Consider the following 27,096-nt stretch of genomic DNA (forward strand, 5'->3'; position numbering starts at 1 on the left):
AGATTTGATGGTGGGCCCTGGGCCCTGGGAAGGGTAGAGTTTCAGGAGAGAGGGATTAAATTGGGATATGGTGCTTCAAAGCAGCAATTTTCTCCAGGGGATATCTGTAGTCTGGAGATCAGCTGAAATTCCAGATCTCCAGACCCTACCTGGATGTTGGCAGCCTTCTGTTTTATTGTTGTGCACATGCACTCTTACTTTCAGTGGTACACAGCCTCTCTACCTGGAGAGGCATGCAAACATGGCTGACTGCTAATTGCTCTTCACATCATTTGATTCTCAAAATCTCAGTAGATGTGTCACTGCCGGTGTCTGGGAGTCTAGTATATTGGAGTAAAGAGCCCACAAAGTGCTTAGATCAAAGAATCAGGCTAGACTCAGAAGTTTTGCAAGAACCCTTTTGGCCTCATGTGTCACCTAATCCCTACTGAGTTGATAGTAGGAATGCCAGTTCTCAGGTGGGACCTAGGCATCCCCTGGAATTATAGGTTGTCTCCAGACTAAAGAGATCAGTTCTCCTGAAAATAATGGCTGCTTTGGAGGGTGGACTTGGTGGGACCCGTGGATCCCCTGGAATTACAGCTCATCTCCAGACAAGAGGTCAATTCTGCTGGCAAAAATGGCTGCTCTGGTGGGTGGACTCCATAGCATGATAATCCACTGAGGTCTCGCCCCATCCCAAATCCTACCTGCTACCTGCTCCACCTTCAAAATATCCAGGTTTTTCCTAACCTACTGGTAGCAACCCTAGTCGATAGGTAAACATCCTCTGGCTGTATGCTGTAGTGGTATAGCTCAGGATGCCTGCCCCCAGGTGGGACTTGGGGATCCCCCAGAATTACTGCTCCTCTCCATACTTCAGAGGTAGTTCCATTGGAGACAAAGGATGCTTTGGAGGGTGGACTCGGTGGCTCTGTGCCCCACTGTAATCCCTGTCCTCTCCAGGCTCCAATTCCATATCTTCAGGAATTTCCCAACCTAGATCTGACAACCCAGCCCCCCATCTGGCAACCCTAGATGTTGAACATTGAAGAGAATAGGCCAACACTTCCCTTTCTCTGGCAAATTACCCTAACCTATGTCTTGCTGTTACTGTTTGAGCACCTGGGCCTGCCCAACAAGGGATTGTAGAAAACAAAACAGAATTTTGGACATATGGGCATGGCGGGATGTGAGTTACCCTATGCCTTTGCTGCCTTCCCTCCCTTTTCCAGCCTGTTCTGCGGCACAACCTAGATGAGCTCTGCCTTGTAACCGAGACCGCCATCTTCCCAGCCCAGGAAGAGAATGCTGAAGGGTCCATAGAGGAGTCGCCCCTGCTGCCCGACATGACCAATAATAGCAGAAGTCTCCTGAAGTGTCGAGAACTCCTCCGGCTGATCCCGGATGGTGCCCCCAAGGTAAGGTTTTCTTAGCAACGGGGAGGTTAGAGCTGCGTGACTTCTCTTTCCTCAGTGACTCATCAGGGACGCTGCCTCTGAGGTGAAGGCTGTCGTTTTGTCCGTTGATGCTGTTTTTCTAAAACCATACGAGGTCTCAGGCCTCTGAAAGCTGTTCAGGAAGCAGGAAGTTTAACAGCCACAAGCTGTGCCAGGAAAGGCGTCCCCGTTTTGAGTCTGTGATGGCAGCTTTAAAAGGCATTGTCTCCCAGACAGGAAAGGTTGAGCTCCAGCAGGCTTTCTCAACCAGGGTTTTGTGAAACCTTGGCGTTTCTTGATGGCCCTGGAAGAATTTCCTGAAGGGGTGGGAGTTCATAATCATGATTTTTTTAAATTGTTAAACACTTACGGGGGATATGGCCATATATGGTCAGCTTGGCCTGCCCTGCCACACCCAAACTGGCCAATGATGGGCCTGGGGTGCGCATATACACAGCTATGCTTCCCAACCATATGTTGCATGATTGTGCCACTTCTGGGGTTTCTTGAAGCCTGAAGAAAGTTTCAGGAGTTTCTCAATGGTAAAAATGTTCAGAAAGCTTGAGCTAGAGAGAAGAAGAAGAGCTGGGTTGTTTTGACCTCTCTTTTTATTATGTGAAGATGTTCTAGTGGCTTACTAACACCATCCTCTTTCTTTCCCCACAAGAGATGCCCTATGAGGTAGATGGGACTGAGAGAGCTCTGAGAGGACTGATGTCTGAGAACAGTCATAAGAGAACTGGGGCTAGCCCAAGGTCACCCAACTGGCTGCCTGTAGAGGAGTGGGGTGGGGTGGGGGCAAAGCCAGTTCTCCAGATAGGAGTCTGCTGATCTTAACCACTACATCATGTGGACTCTCAGGAGCTTTACCTCATTGAGCAAACCCAATATACAACTGTGAATGGTATCAGGCTTAGGCACCATCTAGTATAGCTACTAGTTATAGAGTTGTCAATTCCTGGTTGGAAAACTAGAGATTTGGGGATGGAGCTTGGAGAGGGCTAGGTCTGTGGAGGGGAGACCTCGCTGAGTTCTTGAGCTATAGAGTCCACCCTCTGAAGTGGCCATTTTCTCCAGGGAAACAGATCACTGGCATCTAGAGATCAGCTGCAATTCCAGGAGATCCCCAGGCCTGGAGGTTGGCAACTCTAGCTGGTTCCTAAAGTGTCCAGCACAAAAGAGAAAAGCTGTGTCTGAAGCAGGACAATTTGAAGATGCAATGAACAAACTGGCTTGCTGATGTAAGCTTCCATTGGAATGCAGTTCAGCCTTGATAGAGAACATCATTCTCTTAGCATTTGAGTATCTCTGAAAGTTCATTTACTTACAGCTAATGAAAATGGAATGTACTCTTTAGTACTTATTGATTCCTACTAAGTCTTCTTTATTGGGACCACAACTGATGATAGCTATTGAGCAGAAGCTTCATTGCATTTTCAAATTGTCCTCCTTTCAGACACAGTTTTTCTCTATTTTGTTGGCTTATTTAGTCATATGGTCTTAGTCATATGGTCCTTCCTTCCCTCCTTAGGCCAGAATCCAAAAGATTTTTTAAAAAAACATATAAAGGATAATAAAAAGCATATAAAGGATATTATTGTCCTGGTAATTTTCCAATGTCTCCTGTACTGTTGCTGTAGTATTTTGTCCTACAGTGTCTAGCCAGTTGTTCACCAAGCAACAAAGGTTTTTTGCGGCCTTTGCTACTGGTGTTCCAAGGTGCATTGAGATGTAATAGCTAATTCATAGGACAGACTTATCCTCTAGGTCTGGCAAAGGGATTTCTAATAGAGTGGGACTGGGTTTTAGCAATGTCTCCAAACAAGGCACAAAAGCAATCACCCTTCCCTCTGCTTTCTCTCCAAGACCTGTCCTTCAGAGATATACTGTCTCCAAAACTGGAGGTTTTATTTACATGCCATGGTGGGAAGACTTCAATAGATCCCTCTTCCATGAGTCTGTCAAATCCAGACTGGGTGATTCCATGGGAATGGTAGTTCTGTGCTTTGACACTGGCAAAGAAGCTTTAATGTAATTCTCAGCCTCCTCACCAATTCCCAGGACTCTTTTGGGGAGACAATGGCTGTTAAAGGATTTTTCTCTGGATTGATCCAGCTAGCCTGGTCAAGAACCACATAATGAGTCTTGTGTAGATGGGCCCCGTATCTCCTTGCAAGATCTATGGTATAACAGCTCTAACCTGGATAGCCTAGCCTGGCCTGATCTCATGAGAGCTCAGAAGCTAAGCAGGGTCAGCCCTGGTTAGTATTTGGATGGGAGACCTCCAAGGTACACCAGGCAGTTAATGGAAAACAACCTTTTGTCTTGAAAATGTCTCTTACCTTGAAAACTCTATGGCAGAGGTAGCCAAACTGTGGCTCTGCAGATGTCCATGGATTACAATTACCATGTTGGCAGGGTCTCATGATAATTGTAGTCCATGGACATGAGAGCCACAGTTTAGCCACCCTTGCCCTATGGGATCACCATAAGTCAGCTGTGACTGGATGGCAGTTTCCGTACCTTGGTGCGACAGACTATATTAAGACAGATTACCTGTCCGTCTTGCTCAGTAAAGTATTTCCTATTCCTGGCGGAAGTAGTTCTTGGCATCAGCTCCCCGGAATCCTTCAACTGAAGATACAAAGGACTGGAGACCTTTGGCAGCCTGTGTACTGCTATGATCCCTTTCCCCTGTGAACACAGGTATTCAACAGTATTTGGTCTACCCTTTGAATCTGGTGACTTATCAGAAACCTTTGAGAAGTGGTTGGCTGAAAGTAAATGGTGGTGAATGTCTCGTTCCAGGTCATGGCCCTGCAGCTGTTGACGATCTACAGCAGCTATTACATCAGACTCCTGGTTAGCGATCAACTGCCTGAGGTCCCCGAGAGACGCCATGTGATGTTCAACCACATCCCCTGCCTTTGCCAATTCATTGAGTTCACAGTGCTGGGGAGGAGATGTTTTTCATTCAAGCTGAGCTGACAGGTGGAAGTGGCCTGCAGCCAGCCCAACGTTGTGCACATCGTCAACTGGCAGTGAAAGAAGAGAGTCAGCTCCCACAACCTGGAAGGGGGGAAATGCTGATTGTTCTCCATCAGCTAGAGTGGGAAGTGGAAATTCTCTGGAGGCATCCATGTCTTCATGTAACGGACACATTTTAGTACTAAGTTAAGACAAGGGTCTGTCGAATCTGATACCCTCTCCCCAGTGACCAATGGCAGCTCTCCCAGGTTTCCCCAGATTTGAGATCCTCAACCTGGAAATGCTGGGATTTCAAACTGGAACCTTTTAGATGCAAAATGGATGTTCTACCACCGGATGATAACTTTTCGTGGGGAGAGCAGGAACTCTGGTGGAACTGCCCGTTGGGACAAGTCTTGAACTGGATGTCAGGCTCAACCTTTTGGCCCTAGATCCACACCACTGCAATACTGCACTTGCCAAGTTTGATGGACATTGGACACTGGAAACCTCATCTCACTGGCCAAAAAATTAGAAATGCCTTGGCCCTGGAGTGGACTGTTAGCTAGCGAACAAAGGATTGGGTCCTGCCAGGTTCTTCTGTGGATGGGGGACACAATTTGTCCTCCCCCCTCTGCCCACTGCAGGCATCCAGCGTTCCTGGTGGTCCTCCATGTCCCAGGGGGAGCATTTCAAGAGGCATCTAATGCTACATGAGGGGAGCAAGAAAGTCACTGCTGATGGAAAGCCTTCTGACAGTGAAAGCTTTTGGCAGCATCAAAGAATATGTTTTCAATAAAAGTATCTTTTTGTCTAGCAACTTGGAGTGTGACAAATTTCTTAAGTAACTCTAGAGTTCAACAACTAGGAGGAGGTTGAGAGGGGACATGATTGTGGTCTTATTGTATTTGAAAGGTTGTCACTTAGAGCAGTGGTCCCCAACCTTTTTTAGGCTGGGGACCGGCAGGACAACTGCCCTGCCCGCGCATCGCGCATGCGCCATGCGCGGCCGAAATCGTGGGCGCGGCCCTGATTCCCTCTCCCCCCCTCCCGCAGTAAGATGCTTCCTGGGCCGCAAGCTTGCGGCCTGGGAAGTTTTTTACTGCGAGGGGGGGCGGGGAGAGGGAACTGCGGCCCGGTGCCATGGCCGGGCTGCGGGCCACATGTTGGGGACCACTGACTTAGAGGAGGGCAGGGAAAGATTCCTGTTGGCAGCAGAGGATAGGACCCCCAGTAATGGCTTTAAACTACATGTAGAATGATACCAGTTAGATACCAGGATAATGTTTTTTTTTACAGTCAGAGTAGTTCAGCAGTGGAATCAACTGCCCAAGGAGATGGTGAGCTCCTCCTCACTGGCGGTCTTCAAGCAACAGTTGGACAGAGACTTACCCTGGATGCTTTAGGCTGATCCTGCACTGAGCAGGGGATTGGACCAGATAGCCTGTATGGCCCCTTCCATCCCTAGGATTCTATGATTCTATAACTGGAACTCCAGTATTATGTGATTTTGTTGTTGTTAGGTGAGAAGTTGTGTCCGACCCATCACGACCCCATGGACAATGATCCTCTTATGTGATTGAGAACAGGGGCAGTCAACCTGTGGTCCTCCAGATGTCCATGGACTACAATTCCCATGAACCCCTGCCAGCAAATGCAGTAGTCCATGGACATCTGGAGGACCACAGGTTGACTACCCCTGATTTAGAACTCCATAAATGCTATTTTGACCAATGAAGACCAACTGCAGGTGGAAGGTATAGATTAGGGCTACTGCTCTATGGGGTGGGATTAAGTTATTCCTCCCAGTATCATTTCCCCTATCAAAGATGTTCTCCTCCCCACTGGAAAGGCAATAATGCTGGGAAAAGTTGGGAGTGGCAGCAGAAAAAGAAGGGGACTGAAGAGGAGATGGACTGACTCCGCTGAGGAAGCCATGGCTTCCTGTTGGCTTTAGCAGATAAATGCAATAATGGGGCTTAAAGAATCTGGTATGGGGACCTTCTTGATCTTGGAAATTGTGCAGGGGGATGTGTTAACCTCTCCTTCTACAATGCCGTGTCCCAGATCTACATCTGCCCAACAACTGCTTTTTAGAGACAGAGAACCACATCTGGAATCCCAGTCATCATACTTTGCCTTCCAGGATGGCTCAGTTCAGTTTCATGCATGTACACATGAGGTTGGGGGAAGTAATGGATTTGGTTCAGCCAGTGTTAGCTTCTGGGACGGGAAGCTTAGCACAGCAGCCTATGATGCTCTGAGCATGGTGGGTGTTGGGTATGTCCCAGATGGACTAATTGGAACCATTTCTCCTTGACCCCCTTTCCTTCCAAGCCTGTGAATAACCAGATGTTGACAGGATGATGGCATTGCTGCCACTGCTCTTTTTCTCTGGGGGGGGGGGTGGATGACCCTGTGAAAACTGCTTTGGACTTCTCACTTCTGGGGGAGAGGAAGTTTAGCTCCCTAGACAGGGGTAGTCAAACTGCGGCCCTCCAGATGTCCATGGACTACAATTCCCACGAGCCCCTGCCAACAAATGCTGGCAGGGGCTCATGGGAATTGTAGTTCATGGACATCTGGAGGGCCGTAGTTTGACTACCTCAACCTTTGTCATTTCCCAGGATAACAGAATGACTCTTAAGGACCAATAGCAATACAAGGTATCTTTTAATGGTAGCAGCATGCTTGCTTTTCACTCTGGTTCAACATTAGGCTATCACAGGCAGGAGGCAGTTCGGACAAGTTCGTCTCCACGTGAACGGAAGTTTGTGAACTTGTCTTCATGGTGCACTGCGATGACGCACGAGTAAGTCCTTGCAAATTTAGTGACATCCTGTTTTTTTTCAACGGTGAGCAGCACAGGAACCCCTTCCAGGGAAAGAGCCCTTCACCGTTTTTACACTATCCTCATGTTCCAGGGGGCCGCTCTGAACAGGGACCGGCCCCGCTTCGTCTGGGTGGCATGTGGCATACTGGTTGCTTTACACCTAGAAATGCACAAAGAATGAACATTGAAATGTCAGCAGTTATTAAGCATTGAAATGGCACAGTTTGGATGTGGCAGTGCCCAGATTTCCATATACAGGAGTGAGTCCCCGGGAAGAGTACATGTGAATTGGAAGAAGAAGAGGAAGAGTTGGTTCTTATATGCCACTTTTCCCTACCCGAAGTAGGCTCAAAGCGGCTTACAGTCGCCTTCCCATTCCTCTCCCTTCCTAGTAGAAGACTACTAGAGAAGAAATGCTATGCAGACGTTCAGGAACCTGTTCCTCCAGTCTTTCGCAAGACTTCTTTGGGTGCTGAGAAATCTGATGTTTATTTGTATAGTGGGAGGTATTTAAAACCAACGTTTCATGATAGCCAGGCCCTTGAATTCAGGATGAGCCCATTTTCCCCAGTTCTGTCTGAGTGCTGCTTCTCTCAAAAAAGAATTAAAAGTCAAACATCAATGTATTTTGAGTTTACCAATCTAAACCTTTAAAATACAGTATTTGCTGGCGTATAAGACTACTTTTTCCCCCTGAAAAACATGCCTCCAAGTGGGGGGGGGGGGTCGTCCTATACGCCGGGTGCACTTCAGTACTGTAATGTAATGTAACAAACTCTATATTTAGAGTGGAAATGTTGGGGGATCGTCTTATATGCCCAGCTCTCTGGCCTCAGTTCTCAGATACTGTGTTACTTTTAGATACTAAGGTCTGAAGCGGGTTGGCAAAGAACTAGCCGTGCTTATCAGTTACATAAATGTGTTGTTTTGTGTGTGTTATTTCCCAACTCTGATTTGATTTCAATGAACAATAATGCTTGCCTTGGGTAGCATCTAATCAGAGGGGAAACTCTCCCATGCATGTAAATTGTGTTCCTATAAGGATCATGTGGTGCAAAGAATATATCTTTACCCTACACTTGAGAGTCCTAGAAATGATAAAGACAGGGTGGAGTTGATGAAGTGGGACATCCCCTTTCAGACTGCAAAGAAATATCTATATAGAAGAAGTTGGTTCTTATATGCCACCTTTCTCTACCCGAAGGAGTCTCAAAGTGGCTTACAATCACCTTCCCTTTCCTCTCCCCACAACAAACACCCTGTGAGGTAGGTGGGGCTGAGAGGGCCCTGATATCAGTGCTTGGTCAGAACAGCTTTATCTGCGCTGTCGTGAGCTCAAGGTCACCCAGCTAGCTGGCTGCATGTGCGGGAGCACAGAATTGAACCTGGCTCGCCAGATTAGTAGCCCGCACTCCTAACCACTATACCAAACTGGCTCATAAAATAGTGACTGGACAACCTGACAAAATGCTGAACATTCTAAAACCTCCTATTGGTAGAATCCCCCCAGCCAATAGCTGCTCTTGTATGTTCCACATACAAACCCCTTCCCTTCAGGCCTGCTGTGAAGGGAGCCTCTAAGAGCCCCTGATGAGGGGAGGGAGGCGTTTCCGAGAGCAACGCAGGGGACAAGGGCATGCTTTCCTTTAGAGGGGGGGGGGGACTTTTCCCTTCTGCCTAACCGTTGGCTGACAGGGAGGCCACAGAGAAGCTCCTTCTAACTTAAAATGCTGCTCTGGCTGGCCTTGCTGCTGGAGGGAAGATGCAGCCAAGCCTTTTGTGTGTCTTTTCTCCATCACTCTCTGAACATTTGAGGCCTACCGTTCAAGGTTGCCATAAAGATGAAACACGTGAGGCCTACTGCACAGGGTTGTTGTGCAAATGAAACTGTGGCAGGGGTTCTTTTGCCTCCTGTTGCATCTGTACAACAACCATTTGTAGTAGGCCTCAAGTGTTTCATCTCCACAACATGCTTCTTTTGCACAATAGTCTTGCCTATCCCCCAAAGCAGCCAGCTCTGCCTGGAGAACTGATATTTATAGTCTGGAGATAAGCTGTAATTCCAGGAGATCTCCAGGTCCCACCTGGAGGCTGGCTACCCCTGGGTTAGAAATATTCCTTGAGGTTTGAAAGTGGGGCATCAAAAGAGTATAATGCCTCCACAGCCACCCAACCAGCTACATAGGGCCCTGGCCTATTTCAGATCAATAAAACGTTGCAGAGAGCAGGTAAGGTTTCTGATCGGTTGCTCATGTTCTGGAATTCCATATTTCCTGGTTGTGCTTGAACCTGACTTGGTTCAGGACTGTTGTGCACAGAGAAACCTCCTCTTATGGTTGCCAGCTTCCAAGTGAAGCACAAAACCCACATCAAACTTGTTGTATCACAGCACACAATGGGCTTTACTGCTAGTATATATATATCCATGGTTCCATTTGTGAAACAGTCTGGGGGGTGGAACATGTCCAGCTATCCAAGTTGGAATAGGACCAATCAGGGTGCAGCCCTGATTGGCCATGCCCCTGCAGCTCCTGCCCTCTGTCCCTGGACTCTAGCCTCTATACTCTCAGATGCACATCACTGCCTGGAGCCAGCAGCAGGTAAGGGGAGAGGGCCCTGGGCAAAATGGTCATAGTGGAAGGCCTGCTAACAAGGGCCTCTTGGCCTGCTAGGCTGGCCCTGCTAACAACAGTCTCCAGGTCCCGGGTCTGCTATCGAGCTGGCCAGCCCCTGCCCCCACCCCACTTGATCTGGCTGTGAGCTGCAGCCCAAAGCCACCTTAAGCTGCCTGGCTAGGGGCCAGGGGAGGGGACCCTTTCAAGGCCCGTTCTTAGGAACGGGCTTTGAAGCTAGTATATATATAAAGTGAAAGGATTGGATGAGGAGCAGGCCATGACAGCCTCTGGGCAACAGTTTGGTGTAGTGGTTAAGAATGCAGACTTCTATTTTGGCAAGACGGTTTGATTCTGCGTTCCCCCACATGCAGCCAGCTGGGTGACCTTTGGCTCACCACAGCACTGATAAAACTATGCTGACCGAGCAGTGATATCAGGGCTCTCTCAGCCTCACCCACCTCACAGGGTGTATGTTGTGGGGAAAGCGAAGGGAAGGCGACTGTAAGCCACTTTGAGACTCCTTCGGGTAGAGAAAAGCATCATATAAGAACCATCTCTTCTTCTTCTTTGTTTAATGCAAGAAACTGAAACTAGGTCCAGGTAAGAATGTGAATGAAGATGCCAACACCTATGAAGCTAAAAAAACTGGGATTATTTGTTGCCTGGAAGGGATTCAGTATACAGATGGAGGTGATCTACAGACATTTGTTTATTTTTCAATGATTTGTGCTGTTCCCATCAGCTGGTTATGAATGTATGGGAAAGAATACATTTTGTGCTGTACATGTAGCTGACCTGAAGGGGAAGCAGTAAAACAAAGCTGACCATAGACAAAGGTTGTTATACACCTAAGAGGACCGTAAAGGGAACTTCTCAGTTATTTGGAAAAATGAGTTTAGAAATTAAGGATAAGGGGGGGGGGGAAAGAAACTATCACATGATAAAGAATGAACATGATCTGGAAGGCACAGAATGCTGAGAGCAGTTTAGCATCTGCCTCTTGTGGCGCAGAGTGGTAAGGCAGCAGACATGCAGTCTGAAAGCTCTGCCCATGAGGCTGGGAGTTCAATCCCAGCAGCCGGCTCAAGGTTGACTCAGCCTTCCATCCTTCTGAGGTCCGTAAAATGAGTACCCAGATTGCTGGGGGGTAAACGGTAATGACTGGGGAACGCACTGGCAAACCACCCCGTATTGAGTCTGCCATGAAAACGCTAGAGGGCGTCACCCCAAGAGTCAGACATGACCCGGTGCTTGCACAGGGGATACCTTTACTTTAAGCTACAGGATACCTTCCCCTTAAGAAATGAGAAGTAAAATTGGCTTGCTCACACCTGTGGGACTGTAGAATATCAGAGGGGAAGAGTTTGGGACTACAGGATATTTTCCAATGATTTCTCCCACCCGTTGCCCACCGTGTAGTTGCAATGGGTATTATTTGTTTGTTTGTTTATTATTTATTTATTTAGTATCAACAGTCACTGGGGAAGGGGCTTCTCACCTGGTCCTCATTGCCTTCTCTTCGGCACCTAACTTTGGCAAATCCTCTGAGGAGAAGGAGCTCTGCCATGCTAGTCAGCTAGATTTGTCCCCACCAAGAACTCCTTACCTTGATCCTTTGCTTGGGGTGAGTCAGCCTCGTCCTCTTCTTCTTTGCAGCCGCACATACGGGCAATTCTTGAGCAGGCATTGCCGCAGGCTGGAGACAAAGGAAAGGTAACTTTTCTGAGAAACTTGGCCCAAAGAACATGCCCACAGAACGGGGTGTGCAGCGCACACCAACTAAGGAAGCCAAAGTGTGGTAGGCTGAGATAATTGGGTATGTGTAGCCTGGAGAACAGGAAGGCAAGGGGTAATAGGATAGCCGGATTTAACTATGTACAAGGTAGGCACGTTGAAGAGGGAGCCAACTTGTTTACTGCAGCTGTAGAGAAGGACTAGGAGCCATGGGTTCAAAGTACAGGAAAGGAGGTCCTACTTAAATATTAGACAGCATTTTCTGATGGTCAAGGCTACTTGTAAATTGAATACGCTGCCTCGGAGGGTGGTGGAGTCTCTGTTGGAAGTTTTTCGGAAGAGATTGGATGAGCACCTGTCAGGAGTATGTGATGTTTAAGTCCCGGAGAAGGTGAGGGCGGGGGCTGGACTGCTTGGCCCTTTTTGGTCTATTCCCAGCTTGGCACGATTCTGAGGTTCAGCATAGGCAAAAGGCAGTCACAGGGTGCAGAATGATCCGACGCATGAAGGTCAGTGTGGTGACGGACAAGTAGTCTAGGAAAGGTGGAGGTCACTGGGTGAAGTCAGGCTGGTCTCTCTTAGCTTCACTTGGAGAACAGAGAGCCACAGATAGCATCCTGAGCTCCTTGGAGGGAGGGCAGTTTGTCAGACGGGTAGGAACTCCATGCTAAAGCAGGGGTAGTCAACCTGTGGTCCTCCAGATGTTCATGGACTACAATTCCCATGAGCCCCTGCCAGCATTTGCTGGCCTTGCCCTTCCCCTTTCCTATATAACAGAGGGAACTGGGCAATAGCTTTCCAGGCTGTTGTACAAAACAGGATGCTGAACGAGATGGAATGTGCATCTGATTCAGCAGGTGCCTTCTTGTACAGAGACCAGATTTCTATAGAAAAAGGGGCTCATAATTCTGCCCGAGAAGGGGGGAAATTGGGAAGCACCAAGTAGAAGAAGTTAGTACCTGGAGGGGGAAGGAAGAAGGAAGAGAGAGGCCAAGAGCAAAGCACAAGCCGTAATGTCAATTCCCTTTCCTAATCTGACCCCCATCCTTGGTTTCCACAGAAGCCTCTCAGTGGCCAAGAGTAGCCTTGCTTTAAGTAAAGCCCATCTCAACTTACCTTTAATAATCACTCAGGCCATGTTTCCTTCAGCCACAGGTTCTCTCTTTCTCTCTCCTGTTCTTTGCTACAGGCAGCCTCTCTCTGCTTCCTCCTTGGCACCGCTGGTTTATAATAACTGTTCTATCTCTTATTGCATCAGTTCCCTCCTGCGTGTTGCTCCAGTAACGTGAATCAGGTGACTGGCGAGCAGAAGAGAACTTGGTGACTCAGCATCGCCCTCTTTTCAGGGCTGGGTGTGTCGGGGACACCTGTGCTCTGTGGTCCAAAGGTGCTACCTGATAGGCAGGGCCCAAAGGCAGGCAAGCATATGGTTCTATGATAGCAACTGTGAACACTTTCCTCATGGCGATAGGGAGTTGCCTTACAGAGAGCTAGGCCTTTGGTCTTTCAAGCTCAGGCTGACTGGCAGGGGGTCTCTCCAGATTCGGTCTCCCATTCTCCTGGGAGTCACTCCCCCCCCCCCCCAGGTCAGAAGTCACAGTGCTTGTCTGACTGAAATTTCCCATGGCAAAACTGGGGAGGGTGTGAAGAAGGAGTTTGGTCTACAGTCTCATCCATCATCTTTTGCAAGCCAGGCAAGGATGCCAGCCTCCAGCTGGGACCTGGGGATCCCTGGAGTTACATTTTTTATCTACAGACTACGGAGATCAGTTCGCCTGGAGAAAATGGATGCTTTGGAGGGTGGACTCTAAGGCATAGGACCCCACCAAATTCCCTGTCCTCCTCAGGTTCCAATTCCAAATCTCCAGGAGGTTCCCATCCTGGATCTGCCAGCCCTACTGATGGACTGGTGGTAAAAAAACAAACAAAAACGATTGCAACCTTCTGATTGATCATATAGTTATTAGATTGGCATTAATTCTACATCCTATCCTGGTTCAAGTCTTTGGTTCTGACCAGGCAAAGAAAATGGCCTGGAATGTAGTTTTTGATAAGCTCTCTCACAAGACCAAAGGTTATAGCTGAGATAGTCCCCCTCAAGTTTAAGAAGAGTGAGTCACTACCATTTCTGTAAACAATTGGGCGGGAGGGTGAGATAATGGAAACAGCTTTTCAGAACCTGCCAGCAACTTTTTTTTTGGGGGGGGGAATGGCTTGCTGGCTGCAGGCTGGTTCCATGGGATGTCCAAGCGGGGTGGAGACCCCAGGCTTGACCTGTAAAGGCATCACCTTTCCCTGCCTCCAATTTAATCTCATGTAATTGTATTGTAGGAGCCTCTTGTGGCGCAGAGTGGTAAGGCAGCCGTCTGAAAGCTTTGCCCATGAGGCTGGGAGTTCAATCCCAGCAGCCGGCTCAAGGTTGACTCAGCCTTCCATCCTTCTGAGGTCGGTAAAATGAGTACCCAGCTTGCTGGGGGGTAAATGGTAATGACTGGGGAAGGCACTGACAAACCACCCCGTATTGAGTCTGCCATGAAAACGCTGGAGGGCGTCACCCCAAGGGTCAGACATGACTCGGTGCTTGCACAGGGGATACCTTTACCTTTACCTTTAATTGTATTGTTCTCCACACAGCTTTCAGAACTCCCCTGTGTCTATATTGCTTCTGCAGTAAAAATATAAAAATGGTTCTTCTCTCAGTGGAGATGGGCAAAAGAACCCTAATTTAGCTATTTGGCTATCACTACCCTCCCCCCCCCCCATATCTCCCATCAGTGGCCAGAAGGACCTGGCTACCCTAAGGGTGGGTTCTTCTGTGCACATTTTTCCTTAGAATGTACTGCTGATTTCCACTGTTCTGGCGACAGTTTGTTAGACTTGCCACTACTCTGGGGTTCATAGCTAGGGCAATTTACAATCAGAACTATCATCCCACACATGATGGACAATGTACTTTTTCCCTATTTCATGCAGGAAAATCCAGCTGCAAAAGCACATTGAATGTGCATTATCCAGTGTGTGCAGAAATGTTTGCAGCACACCTTACAAATATATATATAGCACTTGAAAGCTCACACCTTGAATAAATCTTTGTTGGTCTTAAAGGTGCTACTGGACTCTGATTTTATTGTGCTGCTTCAGACCAACACGGCTACCCATTTGAATCTCTTCTTAGTACAGTTCTTATCTCCAACTTGTGGTACTTTATAGAAGACAGAGGGAGTGGTTTCCTAGCAGTGCAGTGGGACTCAATGACTGTGGTGAAGCTTTAGTGCTCATGCATTTGAATGGGTGTTGCAGTGCAATATCAGGTTGTTACAGCCATTAGCAATGGATTCCAGATAGACCCCCCCCACACACACTCACATACAAACAACTATTTGACCAGCTTGGGAAACTTAAGTTAGGTGGACCAGTGTTATGGCTATGAAAGGCAACGATCCACATTTGTTGTGATACCTTGAAGATGGGAGGGGCTATACTTGAGCATGGTTTGCCACAGAAGCATCCTAGTTCTATCCATGCATCTCATAGTGCAGGGGGTTGGACTGGATGACCCATGAGGTCCCCTTCCACGATTCTATGATTCTACACCTGAGATCTTGGAGAGCTGCTGGCAGTCAGTGGAGTCAATCTAGATGGACCAATATTTGCTGGTCTTGGGCCATAATAAAATGTACAACTAGATGGACCAATACTTTTGGTTGATACAATGCAACTTCATGTGTCCGAAGCCCGCACTGGAGTAGAAAGAATTCAGAAGAAACAAAACCAAGCCAACCAACAGCCAGTTTTGTGTGCCCATGAAAACCCTCTTTGGTTAAACAGTACCAGTCATTTCAAAATTCACAGATTCAGAGCACGGTTATCTCATGTGGTTATTTTGACAGTCAACAGCTCCTGAAATGCTGGGAAGAGACTCCAGACATTCACAAATTGACCTAACCTCAGCAACCGAGCCACGGTACTTGCTGAAGGTTCCATCGCACCCCTGCGGTGACGCTCAGATGTTTACGGGAAGTTCTGCCCCGATGACGCTAACCGTATCGGAAGTGACAGCAAGGTGCTTTGGGTGGGGAAGGTGATGGCGTCGGCTGGGAATTGCCAACCCGATCACTTGTCAGCATGGGGGTGATAATTCAGATTTACAAGAAGACATGGTACTGATAGGAAGGAAGGAACAGAAGTCATTCCGCCTTATTGGGACTTCAAGCATCTGCTGAACTGGTTGTCACAAAGCAGCCTTATTGAAAAGGTTTAGGTCAGAGTGACTCAGCAGATATGTACATAACAAGCACACTGCTCAGCCCACATTGGAAATGCAAACTATTTACTTTTTGGATGGGCAAGAGTGGTAGGGAAATGCAAGGTACACGGTTTCCCTGTTTCACAGCTTTCCACTTGTAATGTAGTCACCCTCCAGACCCTATTTTTAAGGTTGCCCCACTTTTGATTATGAAGAAGAAGAGTTGGTTCTTATGTGCTGCTTTTCTCTACCCGAAGGAGTCTCAAAGCGGCTTACATTCGCCTTCCCTTTCCTCTCCCCACAACAGACACCCTGTGAGGGAGGTAAGGCTGAGAGAGCCCTGATATTACTGAAGAAGATGGAGAAGAGTTGGTTCTTATATGGTGCTTTTCTCTAATCGAAGGACCCTCAAAGCAGCTTACAGTCGCCTTCCCTTTCCTCTCCCCTGTGAGGAGGGTGAGGCTGAGAGAGCCCTTATCTTACTGCTCAGTCAGAGCAGCTTTATCAGTGCTGTGGCGAGCCCAAGGTCACATGGAATCAAACCCAGCTCGACAGATTAGAAGTCCGCACTCCTAACCGCTACACCAAGCTGGCTTTCCTGTCTTCAGTAGGCCAGTTCCTTCTCTTCCATGTGCCTCTCCAACAGTTTCTTACATCTTCTCTATCCCCTTATCTTTATCCTCTTCTTTATCCCCTTACCTGCTCCTAGTCCACTCATTCCAGTGGCGATCACATTCTGATCTAAGTGAATATTTTATGGTTGCTAGGCAATTACAGAATGTGTTTCCTTGAAGATTCTAGTGGTCATATTCTGCATGTTTATTGAGTGAACAGCTCTCTGCCTTGATCAAGCCAATGTCTAATTCTGAATCTGTTATGACTCCCCATCTATGATTTTCTCTCCACATCTACCATGGGCATAAACTGCATTTTTTTGGTTTGGCTTGGTTGGTGGTTTGTAGTTCGTGAACTGAACCTTTACAAATAGGCCAGCCTTTCTCAACTTTTTTACCATTGAGAAATCTCTGAAACATTCCTCAGGCTTCAAGAAACCCCAGAAGTGGTGTGATCATGCAGAATATGGTTGGGAAGTATAGCTGTGTACATGCCCATCCGGAGTCCCTCCTCTTCCCACCCCTCCAGGTCCATCACTGGCCATTTTGGGAGGCTGAGCAGGTCAACATGACCATATATGGTCATATCACTCAATAAATGTTTAACAAACTTTAAATACATCTTTACAAATTAATTGATTCCCACTCTTTTGGGAAACCCTTCCAGGGCTGTCAAGTAGGCCCAGGTTTTCAGAAAACCCTGGTTGAGAAAGCCTGCTGTAGGTTCATGAGCCATTTAAACCAAAGCTGAGTGGCAGACCCAAACCATTTAAACCATTTGGTTCTGTTCCCTGCCACCTCAAAGCAGTGGAAAGCAAAATCAGAGGGCTAAATCCCAAATGGTTCCGCCATCCTCGCTCAAAGTGACAGAAAGCAGATCAGGAAGATTTAAATGGCTGAAGCCATTTAACCCTCCTGTTTTGCTTCCCACCACATTGAAGCAAGGGAAAGCCAAAGTAGAAGGTTAAATATAGGGGTGAAGGGCCTCTTGGGGCATTTCACCCCCCTCCTTTCTACTGACCATGGCTTTCCCCAGCCAGCAAAGAGGAAGGGATGAAGGCAACAATAACCATAATAAAGGTATTTTTGTTGTTGGAAGGGGACAAATGAATATGAGGGAGTTCCAGAATTTTGGCACCAAGACAAAGAAAGCTCTCTCACTCCGGAAGTGGGATTGGGTGGCCTATTAGTGGCCTACAATCACCTTCCCTTTCTCTCCCCACAAGAGACACCTGTCAGCTCAGAGAGCTCTGAGAGAACTGGTCTAAGGTCACGCAGCTGGCTGCATGTGGAGGAAGAGCTGGGAGTCAAACCCAGTTCTGCAGATTACAGGCAGCCACTCTTAACCACCCTACACCAAGCTGTAGTGGGGTTAGGTCCACCTAGAAGCAGCTGGTCCTGAACTGAGGAGGAGTTGGTTCTTATATGCCGCTTTTCCCTACCCGTTGGAGGCTCAAAGCGGCTTACAGTCGCCTTCCCTTTCCTCACCACACAAAAGACACCCTGTGGGGTGGGTGAGGCTGAGAGAGCCCTGATATCACTGCTTGGTCAGAACAGTTTTATCAGTGCCATGGCGAGCCCAAGGCCACCCAGCTGGCTGCATGTGGGAGAGTGCAGAATCGAACCCGGCATGCCAGATTAGAAGTCCTAACCACTACACCAAACTGGCTGAACTGGACCCAGGAACAACCTGCAAACCCATGGAGATGGACGGAGCCATACACTTCCATGCCTAAATCAATCTGTATGGAATTAGATTTGCCAAAGGGGCTGCTCACCATTTTTAATCTAAAATGTTAAGTTAAATTTGAGCCGACGAACGAAGGAACGCACGGGGAATATTCATTCGAGTATCCTCAAAGGCCAAGCTGTCCTTTCATGGTTCCATAGGAAATAATTAGCACCGGATGGAGTTCCGTGCATTTCCTTGTTCTTGTACCAACTGTGTCATTTCCATGTGTGCTTTGCTTGAGGCTGGCCAATTTAACCGCAGCCGTCCTGGGGAGAACGCCTCTGTTTTTTTGCCACGGAACTGCACAGCAGCGACTCTGGCATGAAAACAATAGCCTCCGGGCGAGATGAAATTACCAGGTTTTCCCCCTTCTTTTTCCTGTGATGCCATTTGCAACATTTTTCATTTGAATGAATAAATCTGAATCTCTGCCTGAGCATAAAAGAACAAGCAAAGGGTTGAAATGGGAGAAAAACAACATGAAGAAGAGTGTGGCTTCATTTCACATTGAGCCTGACCTGGTTTAACCTGCAGTTGAACCTTTGCAGAGGCAGAGGGAAGCTCTCTTTTCATCCACTGAACAGGGAAGAGAAGAGGTGGAGGAGGAGTTGGTTCTTATATACTGCTTTTCTCTACCAGGAGTCTCAAAGCAGCTTACATTTGCCTTCCCTTTCCTCTCTCCACAACAGACACCCTGTGAGGCTGAGAGAGCTCTGGCAGGACTGCTCAGGCAGAATAGCACTATCAGGACTGTGGCTAGCCCAACGTCACCCAGCTGGCTGCATGTGGAGGAGCGGAGAATCAAACCCGGCTAATCAGATTAGAATCCGCTGCTTTTAGCCACTGTACCAAGCTGGAGTTAAAAACATATATCCAGCCCATAGGCTATTGCAAAAAGTATGTTATTCACTATGTGAACGATATAAAGGATGGAGCAGAGTTGTTCTCTCTTGCCCCGGAGGGATGGGCCAGAGCCAATGGGATGAAATTAATTCAAAAGAAATTCCATCTAAACCCCAGGAAGAAGTTCCTGACAGTCAGAGTGGTTTCTCAGCGGAACAGGCTTCCTCGGGAGGTTGTGGGTTCTCCATCTTTGGAAATTTTTAAGCAGAGCCTGGATAGCCATCTGACACAGAGGCTGATTCTGTGGCTTAAGGGGGTGGCAGGTTACAGTGGATGAGTGATAGGGTTGTGAGTGTCCTGCATAGTGCAGGGGGTTGGGCTAGATGACTCATGAGGTCCCTTCCAACTCTGTTATTCTATGATTCTATGATGCGTTTTGGCCCTTTTAGGGCCTTCTTCAAAGGTCTGGTTTTAACACACACCAGTTCTTAACACTCATAAAATATGTATAGCATCCAATATAAACAAAGTAAGAGCTGTAAAGTATCAGAGTTGCTTAATGAAAGAAGGTATCTAGTTTTCAGTCACTAGCTCTCTTCCAGATTTTCAATGTGTTTTTCCTTATTAGTGCATCTATAACTCTAATAACACTAACAGTTTTCCAGGTACGCAGTAGTCAGGTGTATTCAGCCTACTTAAAATCGACAGATATTTGGAAAAGTAATAATAATAGGACCTAAACAATAAAACAATAGGTCTAACATTAAAATTAGGGTTAGCTTTTTAAAATGGGGGTTAAATGTTAATTACTAGTAAGCTTAGCTAAAGAGGAGGTCATAATACTGAAAACAACCTAAAATTAGAACAATAGAGAGAAGATTAGCACAGGTCTACTTTGCTTCAACAAGAAAGCAACATGTGCCCCCAGAGCAAAGCCCAGGCAAGCCGACCTTTCCAGCAACACACAATGGCACCGTTAGGAAGAAGCCGGCACATTTTCTTTGCCACTAGATGGCACTGTTGCACATGTTCTTTCAACCGTGGCCCCAGGGATCTCATGTCACCCTGTGGCAGTTCCCTGCAGCCTTTGTGTGCCACAAAGGGGGGGGGGGGGAGAGAACCAAGCCCAAATTTATTTAAAATAATATTCCTACTTTTCAGTAGAATACCCAGATATTTACAGACTATTGAGGTTATCTGGATCCTCACAGGTTCTGTTTTGTGCTCCCTTCCTTTGGTACCCCAGCCCACCTCCTGCATGATTTTGTACAGGCGGAAAAGGCCAGGAGGGCGGTCATATGTCAGTGGGGCCAATCCCTGCTTCCACATGAGGTCGCTGCCAGGGTGGGCCTCTCTCAGGCCCAATGTGAGTTAGCCTGCCATTGCCCCCTTTTAAGGGGACACAGATGTTTTCCATGTTCCCTTAGGCGCTCTGGAGGCCCGTGTGGACGTGGAAGAGCTGTGCTTTCCAGGCCTGGCTTGTCCTCACCCTACTGAGGCCCAGAGGAGACAAAAAAATGGCCCACTCAGCTTTGTGGTGCTTTGTGACACCGCAGGGCCAATTGGGGCATTTTTTGTGTGTGGGAAAATAGGATTGCATTCTCATGCTATCCCACCTTCCTGCAAACAAACAAAACACTGCCCCCTGCAGGGCGGGTAGTGTCTATTAGGATGTACAAATCCAGGACAGATTGGGTCCATCACTGAAATGTGTTCCTCCAAAGGGACATAGAAAGTGGCACTGGCAGCGCTGCTAGTGCAGAATCACCATTAGAAGAGCAAGCACCCATTTCTTGAGGGGAGGGTGCCTGGAAAGGAAGGAATGTGGGGATTTCTCACACTCCATTTCCTTCGCTGCTAACATCAGGAAGTCCTCTTTGGTGGCATGGCTCTTAGTAGATTCCTGATCATGCCTGAGGCTCAAGGGATGCCCACTGTGGAATGGGAAATTCTTGGAGATGTTAGGGTCAAGAACTGGGAAGGGACCCCAGCGGGGTATGATGCCACAGAGTCCACCCTCAAAAGTAGCCATTTGTCTCTAGGGAAACTGATCTCTGTAGTCTGGGGACCAGTTCTAGTTCCAGTTTTTCAGGTTCTACCTAGAGGTTGGCAAACTTAATGCTGATTCTTGACTAGGGATGACAGCCTTCTAGTAGGACCTGGGGATCCAGATCACCTCCAGATGACAGAGCTCAGTTCCCCTGGAGCAAAGGGATGCTTTGGAAGGTGGACTCTTGTACTGAGGTCCCTGTCCTCCCTAGGCTCCATCCTCAAACCTCCAGGAGTTTCTCAACCTGGATCGGGCAATCTTCCCCTCCCCAATCCCCTGGTGGTAGTGAAGGGTAGGGGGCTGGCAACTCTATGTTTGACACTGGCCCTGTTAATCCAAATCACATGCAGTTTATTCTAAAACACCCAGCACCCCAACCTATCCTTATGCACCCAGCCAAAACATTTATTTGTAAAAAACCTTTTGAACTAAAGGGGTTTCATTCTTTTTTGCTGACATAGTCTGCTTCTTGACGGAAAACTGTTCTATTTTTATCTTTGGCTCTTCACCCGTGATTCAGGATCTGGGGTTTATGAGAGCCAGCCTAGTATAGGAAGAGCCACCCACAATGTTTTTGTTTAATTGCAAGTCTTTCAATTGTTTAATTTTTTCTCTCGGGAAATCTCTGGTAGAAAACAAAAGAATCATCATGACTTAATACAAACTTTTTGGGATGGTGTGTAGCTCCGGTGAAAGCACAACACAGTCTTCTACTCAAGAAAGGGAAGCCAGAGGACTAAGAGAAAAAGGGCCAAAGAAGAGCAAAGGTACTCTTTGGGCAGGTCTGGAAGGAGACTGATTCTGATGCAGGGTTGTTGGTGCTGGAACACGCATGATCTGTTGGGTGCCTGATTCAACAGCTTATGAGGAATATCCTACAGGGGGCATCGGAAGAGATGTGCAGCTAGCATATTTGGGATATTCATTTATTTTATTCCCTATATTTATATACCGTCCTCTCTTTCGACTCAGGGCAGTTTACATAGAACATGGAAGAACATAGGAACAAGTCCAGTATAACTCAGTAACATCAAATAAAACGACAATAATAACAGTAGTAAGAGCCTCTTGTGGCACAGAGTGGTAAGGCAGCAGTCATGCAGTCTGAAAGCTCTGCCCATGAGGCTGGGAGTTCGATCCCAGCAGCCGGTTCAGGGTTGACTCTGCCTTGAATCCTTCCGAGGTCGGTAAAATGAGTACCCAGGTTGCTGGGGGGTAAACGGTAATGACAGGGGAAGGCACTGGCAAACCACCCCATATTGAGTCTGCCAGGAAAACACTAGAGGGCGTCACCCCAAGGGTAAGACATGACCCAGAGCTTGCACAGGGGATAACTTTACCTTAACCCTTAATAACAGTGGTATTACAATAGCATTTCAGTAACATTAAGATGGTTAGGAACGTCCTGGTATGTTTGAAGTAATCTCCTCCCATGTCCTGATTGGTTCAATTGGAGACTTCCTGCTCCTTCGAGGACACTTCCTCCTGATTGCTTGAGAAGAACAGTCTTTAGTCAGTTAGACCGGTCTTTCTCAACTTTTTTTCCATTGAGATACCCCTGAAACATTCTTCAGGCTTCAAGAAATGCCAGAAGTGATGCAATCATGCAGAATATGGTTGGGAAGTACAGCTGCGCACAGTCCACCTGGGGCCCCTCCCCTTCCCACCCCCTCCAGGCCCATCATTGGCTAGTTTGGAGGGGAGGAGTGTATTTGGAGGGGAGGAGTGGGTTAACATGACAATATATGGTCATTATTATTATTATTTTTCGATTTATTTTCCCTAGCTGCGTACTTCTACCATCTAATCATCCCTAGCTGCGTACTTCTACCATCTAATTATCCCACAACAGCGTAGAGCATTCATGTTAGCTAGAACTAATGCTCTACCTGCTGCTGTTCTATAAGGGAGATTTCAACAGGTCCCGCAGTCAGCGAGGTTGTGCCCCTGTGGACAATGATGTTTAGAATCAATCGCACACGTTTTCTTCCATTGGCCATTTTATTCCTCGATCCGAGCTACATTTCTTAACTCACTGCTGTGTAAAAGAGAACTGCATTCGGATGAACGTAAGATTCAGTTTCTTTTGACATCCCAGAACCCTGATATAATTGAACCAGTTGCAAAGTTTTTATATCTTGCCATGAGAAATCGTGAATGTATTATGTCTTACCCTAAAGCATGATCTTTGCCTTTGTTTTCTCTAGCTGTGGATCCTTTTGCACTTTCCCTTCTTATATTGCATTTTATATGCTATTAAAGGCTTGTTGTTGTGATGGATCAAGCAAGAAAAGAACTTGAAATCGCCCTATGTCCTCCACAGGGCTTTACGCTCTGCGGGGAAAAATCTACTGGTCGTTCCTGGCCCTAGAGAAGCACGCCTAGCCTCAACCAGGGCCAGGGCTTTTTCTGTCCAGGCCCCTACCTGGTGGAATGAGCTCCCAGGTGAGCTGCGGGCCCTGCAGGATTTGTCAGCTTTCCACAGGGCCTGTAAAATGGAGCTCTTCCACCAGGTCTATGGTTGAGGATGGAGTCGGCGAGGTAGAGCGTGCCCCCCTGGGGAGAGGGTCCGAAGTAGACATCGCTCCCTCCCATTCTCTATTGCCTTGGTAGGTGGGGGGGGGATTGGGATTTGTTGCCGCCATGTTGGGAATTATTAATGTCTTTTCGGGGGTTTTGATTGGGATTTTTAAGACTGCTGTTACCCGCCACGAGCCTATCTAGGGAGTGGCGGGAAATAAATCTAATAAATCTAATAAATCTAATAAATCTAATAAATCTAATAAATCTAATAAATCTAATAAATCTAATAAATCTAATAAATCTTATAATAATAATAATAATACATTTTGGTGGACAGTTAATCCATTTTGCAAAGGTCAATTTTGTGCGTGGCAGAAGCAGACAGGCCAATTCTGTGCTAGGGATCGTCGGTGAAGGGCCTGAGAGTAAAATGGGATAATAATGCCCTTTGATTTTAGGGCAGTTCCATCTGGAATATGTATCCAGTTCTGGTCTCAAGAAAAGTATTAAAGAGGTGGATAAAACTGCAGGAGGGACAACCAAATGTTCATAGCATTTGAGCACCTTTCTTGTGTGGGGATGCTAAAGCAGGCTTCCTTGATGGCCCTGGAAGAGTTTTCTGAATGGGTGGGAGTTAATTCATTGTTTATATGCTTTTAAAATCCATTAAACATTTAGCGGCTGATGTGACCATATATGTCATGTCGACGGCACCCCCATGGCTAATTATATGCCTGGAGAAGAAGAAGAAGAAGAAGAAGAGTTGGTTCTTATATGCCGCTTTTCCCTACCCGAAGGAGGGGGTGGGAAGGGGAGGGGCCCCAGGTGGGCATGTCCACAGCTGTGCTTCCCAGCCATATTCTGCATGGTTGCACCACTTCTGGGGTTTCTTGAAGCCTGAAGAATGTTTCAGGGGTTTCTCAACAGTAAAAAAAAAAGTTGAGAAAGGCTACACTAAAGTATCTGTAAATTTTTATTGTAGAAGAAAGGTGACTGGGGATGGGGGGAAGGACATGATAAAGCCCTACTAAATGCTATAACGGTGTGGAGATAATGGGTAGGGAGAACACTTTCTTGACCCGTGGAGTACATATTGGCCCCTGGCTCCTGAGAAATTTCAAAGGGAGCAGGCGGAGGTTAAGAAGGCTATCATCAGCAGCACGGTGGGAGCTGGAAACCTCCCTGGAGATCATTTCAGAAGGCGGCCATGTTGCTCTGCGATACAAGAGCGAGATTGAAACCCAGCAGCCCCTTAGAGACCAACACGGCTTTCGAGGTAGAGCCAAAGAGCCCCCTCTGTCACATGCAGCACAGCCTTCCTGTGACCCTTAGGGTGAGGTTCACATTAGCAGGAATAATTGCCTGCCTTACCCATCTGTATTTGCATAGGGTCAGATCAATCTACAGGGCAATGGGAAAACAAAATCCCCTCCTGCTGGGAAAAACCAAAATGTGATGTCAGGGAAAGAAAGCCTGTTTCAGAGGTACATAACAGCTTTGGTCTTTTAGCCCAGATATACCCCCAAAGACTTCCCAGCTGCCAGCACAGCTGACAGGGACTTCCCTGCTGCAATGACTCAAAAACTTAGACCTGTTTGGCATCAGCAGAAAACTTGGATCCCAAGTCTTCACATCATTGTCTAGGCAGGATCGTTCTACTCTGCCAAGGGGCTTTATTTGTCTTCTGCTCCGTGGTTTAAGTTATCCACGCACCTGTTCAATAAAACCCCATCATGGCAAACAGGCACAGAAAGGGAAGCTTTCAGATTCATAATTTTCGTCATGCCCCCCAAAACAACCTTGTGGCAAAAGCACCAAGAAACAGATCTAAAATAGCCTCATACTGAGTCAGACAATAGTTTTTCCCAAGTAGCTGTGCATGCCAGAGATTGATGCTTAAGACATCTGGACATTCACTACGAGCACATGAGGTTACATTTTGTTTCAGGCGTTATTGTTAAGGCTGACTGGCAGAGAAAGGTTCTTCCCGGCAACTCTTCAACTGCAGTTACCAAGGACTGAACTGGGAACGCATTGTGTGTAGGACATGCCGAATTCAAGTTCAAACACCACTGATGGCATAAAAAGTGTCAATAAAACAAAAGAGAAAAGTGTTCCCCAAAGTGAAGAAAAATGTAAAAAAAACATTTTAAGAATAGAAAGAACTGCAAATAACAAGAGCCACAGCGTCGGAGTTCTGTGGGACTTTAGGCTCAAGAAGAGCTCATCAGAGCAAAAAGGTCTCATCCCCAATGATGGAGTAAGATATAACTCCTGCTCCAATGGGCATTTGGGACAGTAAAGTAGCACAGGAGACGTGGACTCAACTGGATTGAGTTGACAAGAGCAGAGTTGTTCAGCCTAGGGAGTGTTAACAAACCTTCCCCTCGTGTGTGACATGTCTTTGACCAAGCATGGGCCTATGTAACTCGACACTGCCAGTTCTTAGTAGCATCTGGTCTTCAGCAGAGATCCGCAGCTTCCCGTGTTTCAAAGCGCTTTTTTTAAAAGGCCAAATAAAGACTACTTCCTTAAATGTCATTAGCGATGGCTAAAAATGAGTGCAAAGCCATCCTGTCAAAGAGATGGTATTGAAAGGGAGAGGGGATAGTGAGACTTTCCAGAATAGGAAAGGTTGATCTTTTGTACTAGATTTCTTTTTTTGGTCGCTGCTCATCCAAAGGAATTACAACATTAAAACCAATAAGGTAAAAACAAAATTTTAAAAATCTACTGACAAGGATTCCCGCCTCTTATGCGGAACTACGAGAATCCTTGTTCCCTATCCCTTCCCCCTTACCTGGTGGCAGGTCACGCTGGGCTGGCCCCACCCCCACCTGCTTCCCAAGGCTAGCCCTGCTCTCTAGAAGGTGGGAGAAGCCTGGGAGGCAGGCTTTGTGTTTTGTGTTGGGCTGACCCTGTCCCTGCCATCTTCCAAGACTGGTCCCCCTCTCTGGAGGGTGGGAGTGGCCTTGGAAGACTGGTGGCAGTGACGTCAGAGCACTGAACACACCTCAGTACTCCGCTGCTGCCCATCTACTGGCGTGGTCCCTGGGGGTGGGACTACAGACGTCATGCCCATCGACTTTCATTGGGGGGGCGTGCCAGTAGATGTTCCACACATCAACAAATGACATATATATTAACCTTAAAATATTATAACATTGAAATACATGGCTATCACCATACCACTATGTTGTGGAATGGACCTTCTCTGGCCTGAAGGCCCTATTCTAACCTGTCCACTCCACGGGTTTTCCCAACACCTGGAGAGAGTCTTCTCTCTCGCTTTCTTTCTGCCACCACTTTTTACTGCCACCACCTGACCTGTGTTCAGAATCGCTTGCTGGGAAGATCAGGGCTTCCATCCCAGTTTCTCAGGCCATGTGTCCATGTCTTCTGCTGCGCAGCGCCTGGTCACAAGGGGACAATTAACTGCTTTGTGCGATCCTGGAGGACTAGCCACCAGTCAACTGCCAGGCTTTCCAGTTCTGACTGTCCACTGAACTAGAGGAGTTCTG

General features: G+C 47.3%; 1 protein-coding gene and 1 long non-coding RNA gene across 9 annotated transcripts in view; one reads left to right on the top strand and one right to left on the bottom strand.

Moving 5' to 3' along the window:
- Positions 1-5,205, top strand: part of TMEM268 (transmembrane protein 268) — a 47,362-nt gene extending 42,157 nt beyond the window's left edge. For all 8 annotated transcript variants that reach the window (XM_077304957.1, XM_077304958.1, XM_077304959.1 and 5 more), the window contains 2 exons: positions 1,215-1,400; positions 4,227-5,205. In XM_077304957.1, the coding sequence (XP_077161072.1) occupies positions 1,215-1,400; positions 4,227-4,406 (366 nt within the window). In that variant the 3' untranslated portion in view covers positions 4,407-5,205. The remainder of the gene's footprint in view (positions 1-1,214; positions 1,401-4,226) is intronic.
- A 1,834-nt stretch (positions 5,206-7,039) lies between these two features.
- On the bottom strand, positions 7,040-16,548 carry LOC143821799 (uncharacterized). The gene is made up of 5 exons (XR_013225913.1): positions 16,513-16,548; positions 14,176-14,232; positions 12,684-12,865; positions 11,440-11,529; positions 7,040-7,378 (listed from the first exon to the last, which is right to left on the bottom strand). It is a non-coding gene; the product is annotated as an uncharacterized LOC143821799 (long non-coding RNA).
- Positions 16,549-27,096: the final 10,548 nt, after the last annotated feature.

This window comes from Paroedura picta, chromosome 12 (genome assembly GCF_049243985.1).
Source record: "Paroedura picta isolate Pp20150507F chromosome 12, Ppicta_v3.0, whole genome shotgun sequence".
NCBI classification, from domain to species: domain Eukaryota; kingdom Metazoa; phylum Chordata; class Lepidosauria; order Squamata; family Gekkonidae; genus Paroedura; species Paroedura picta.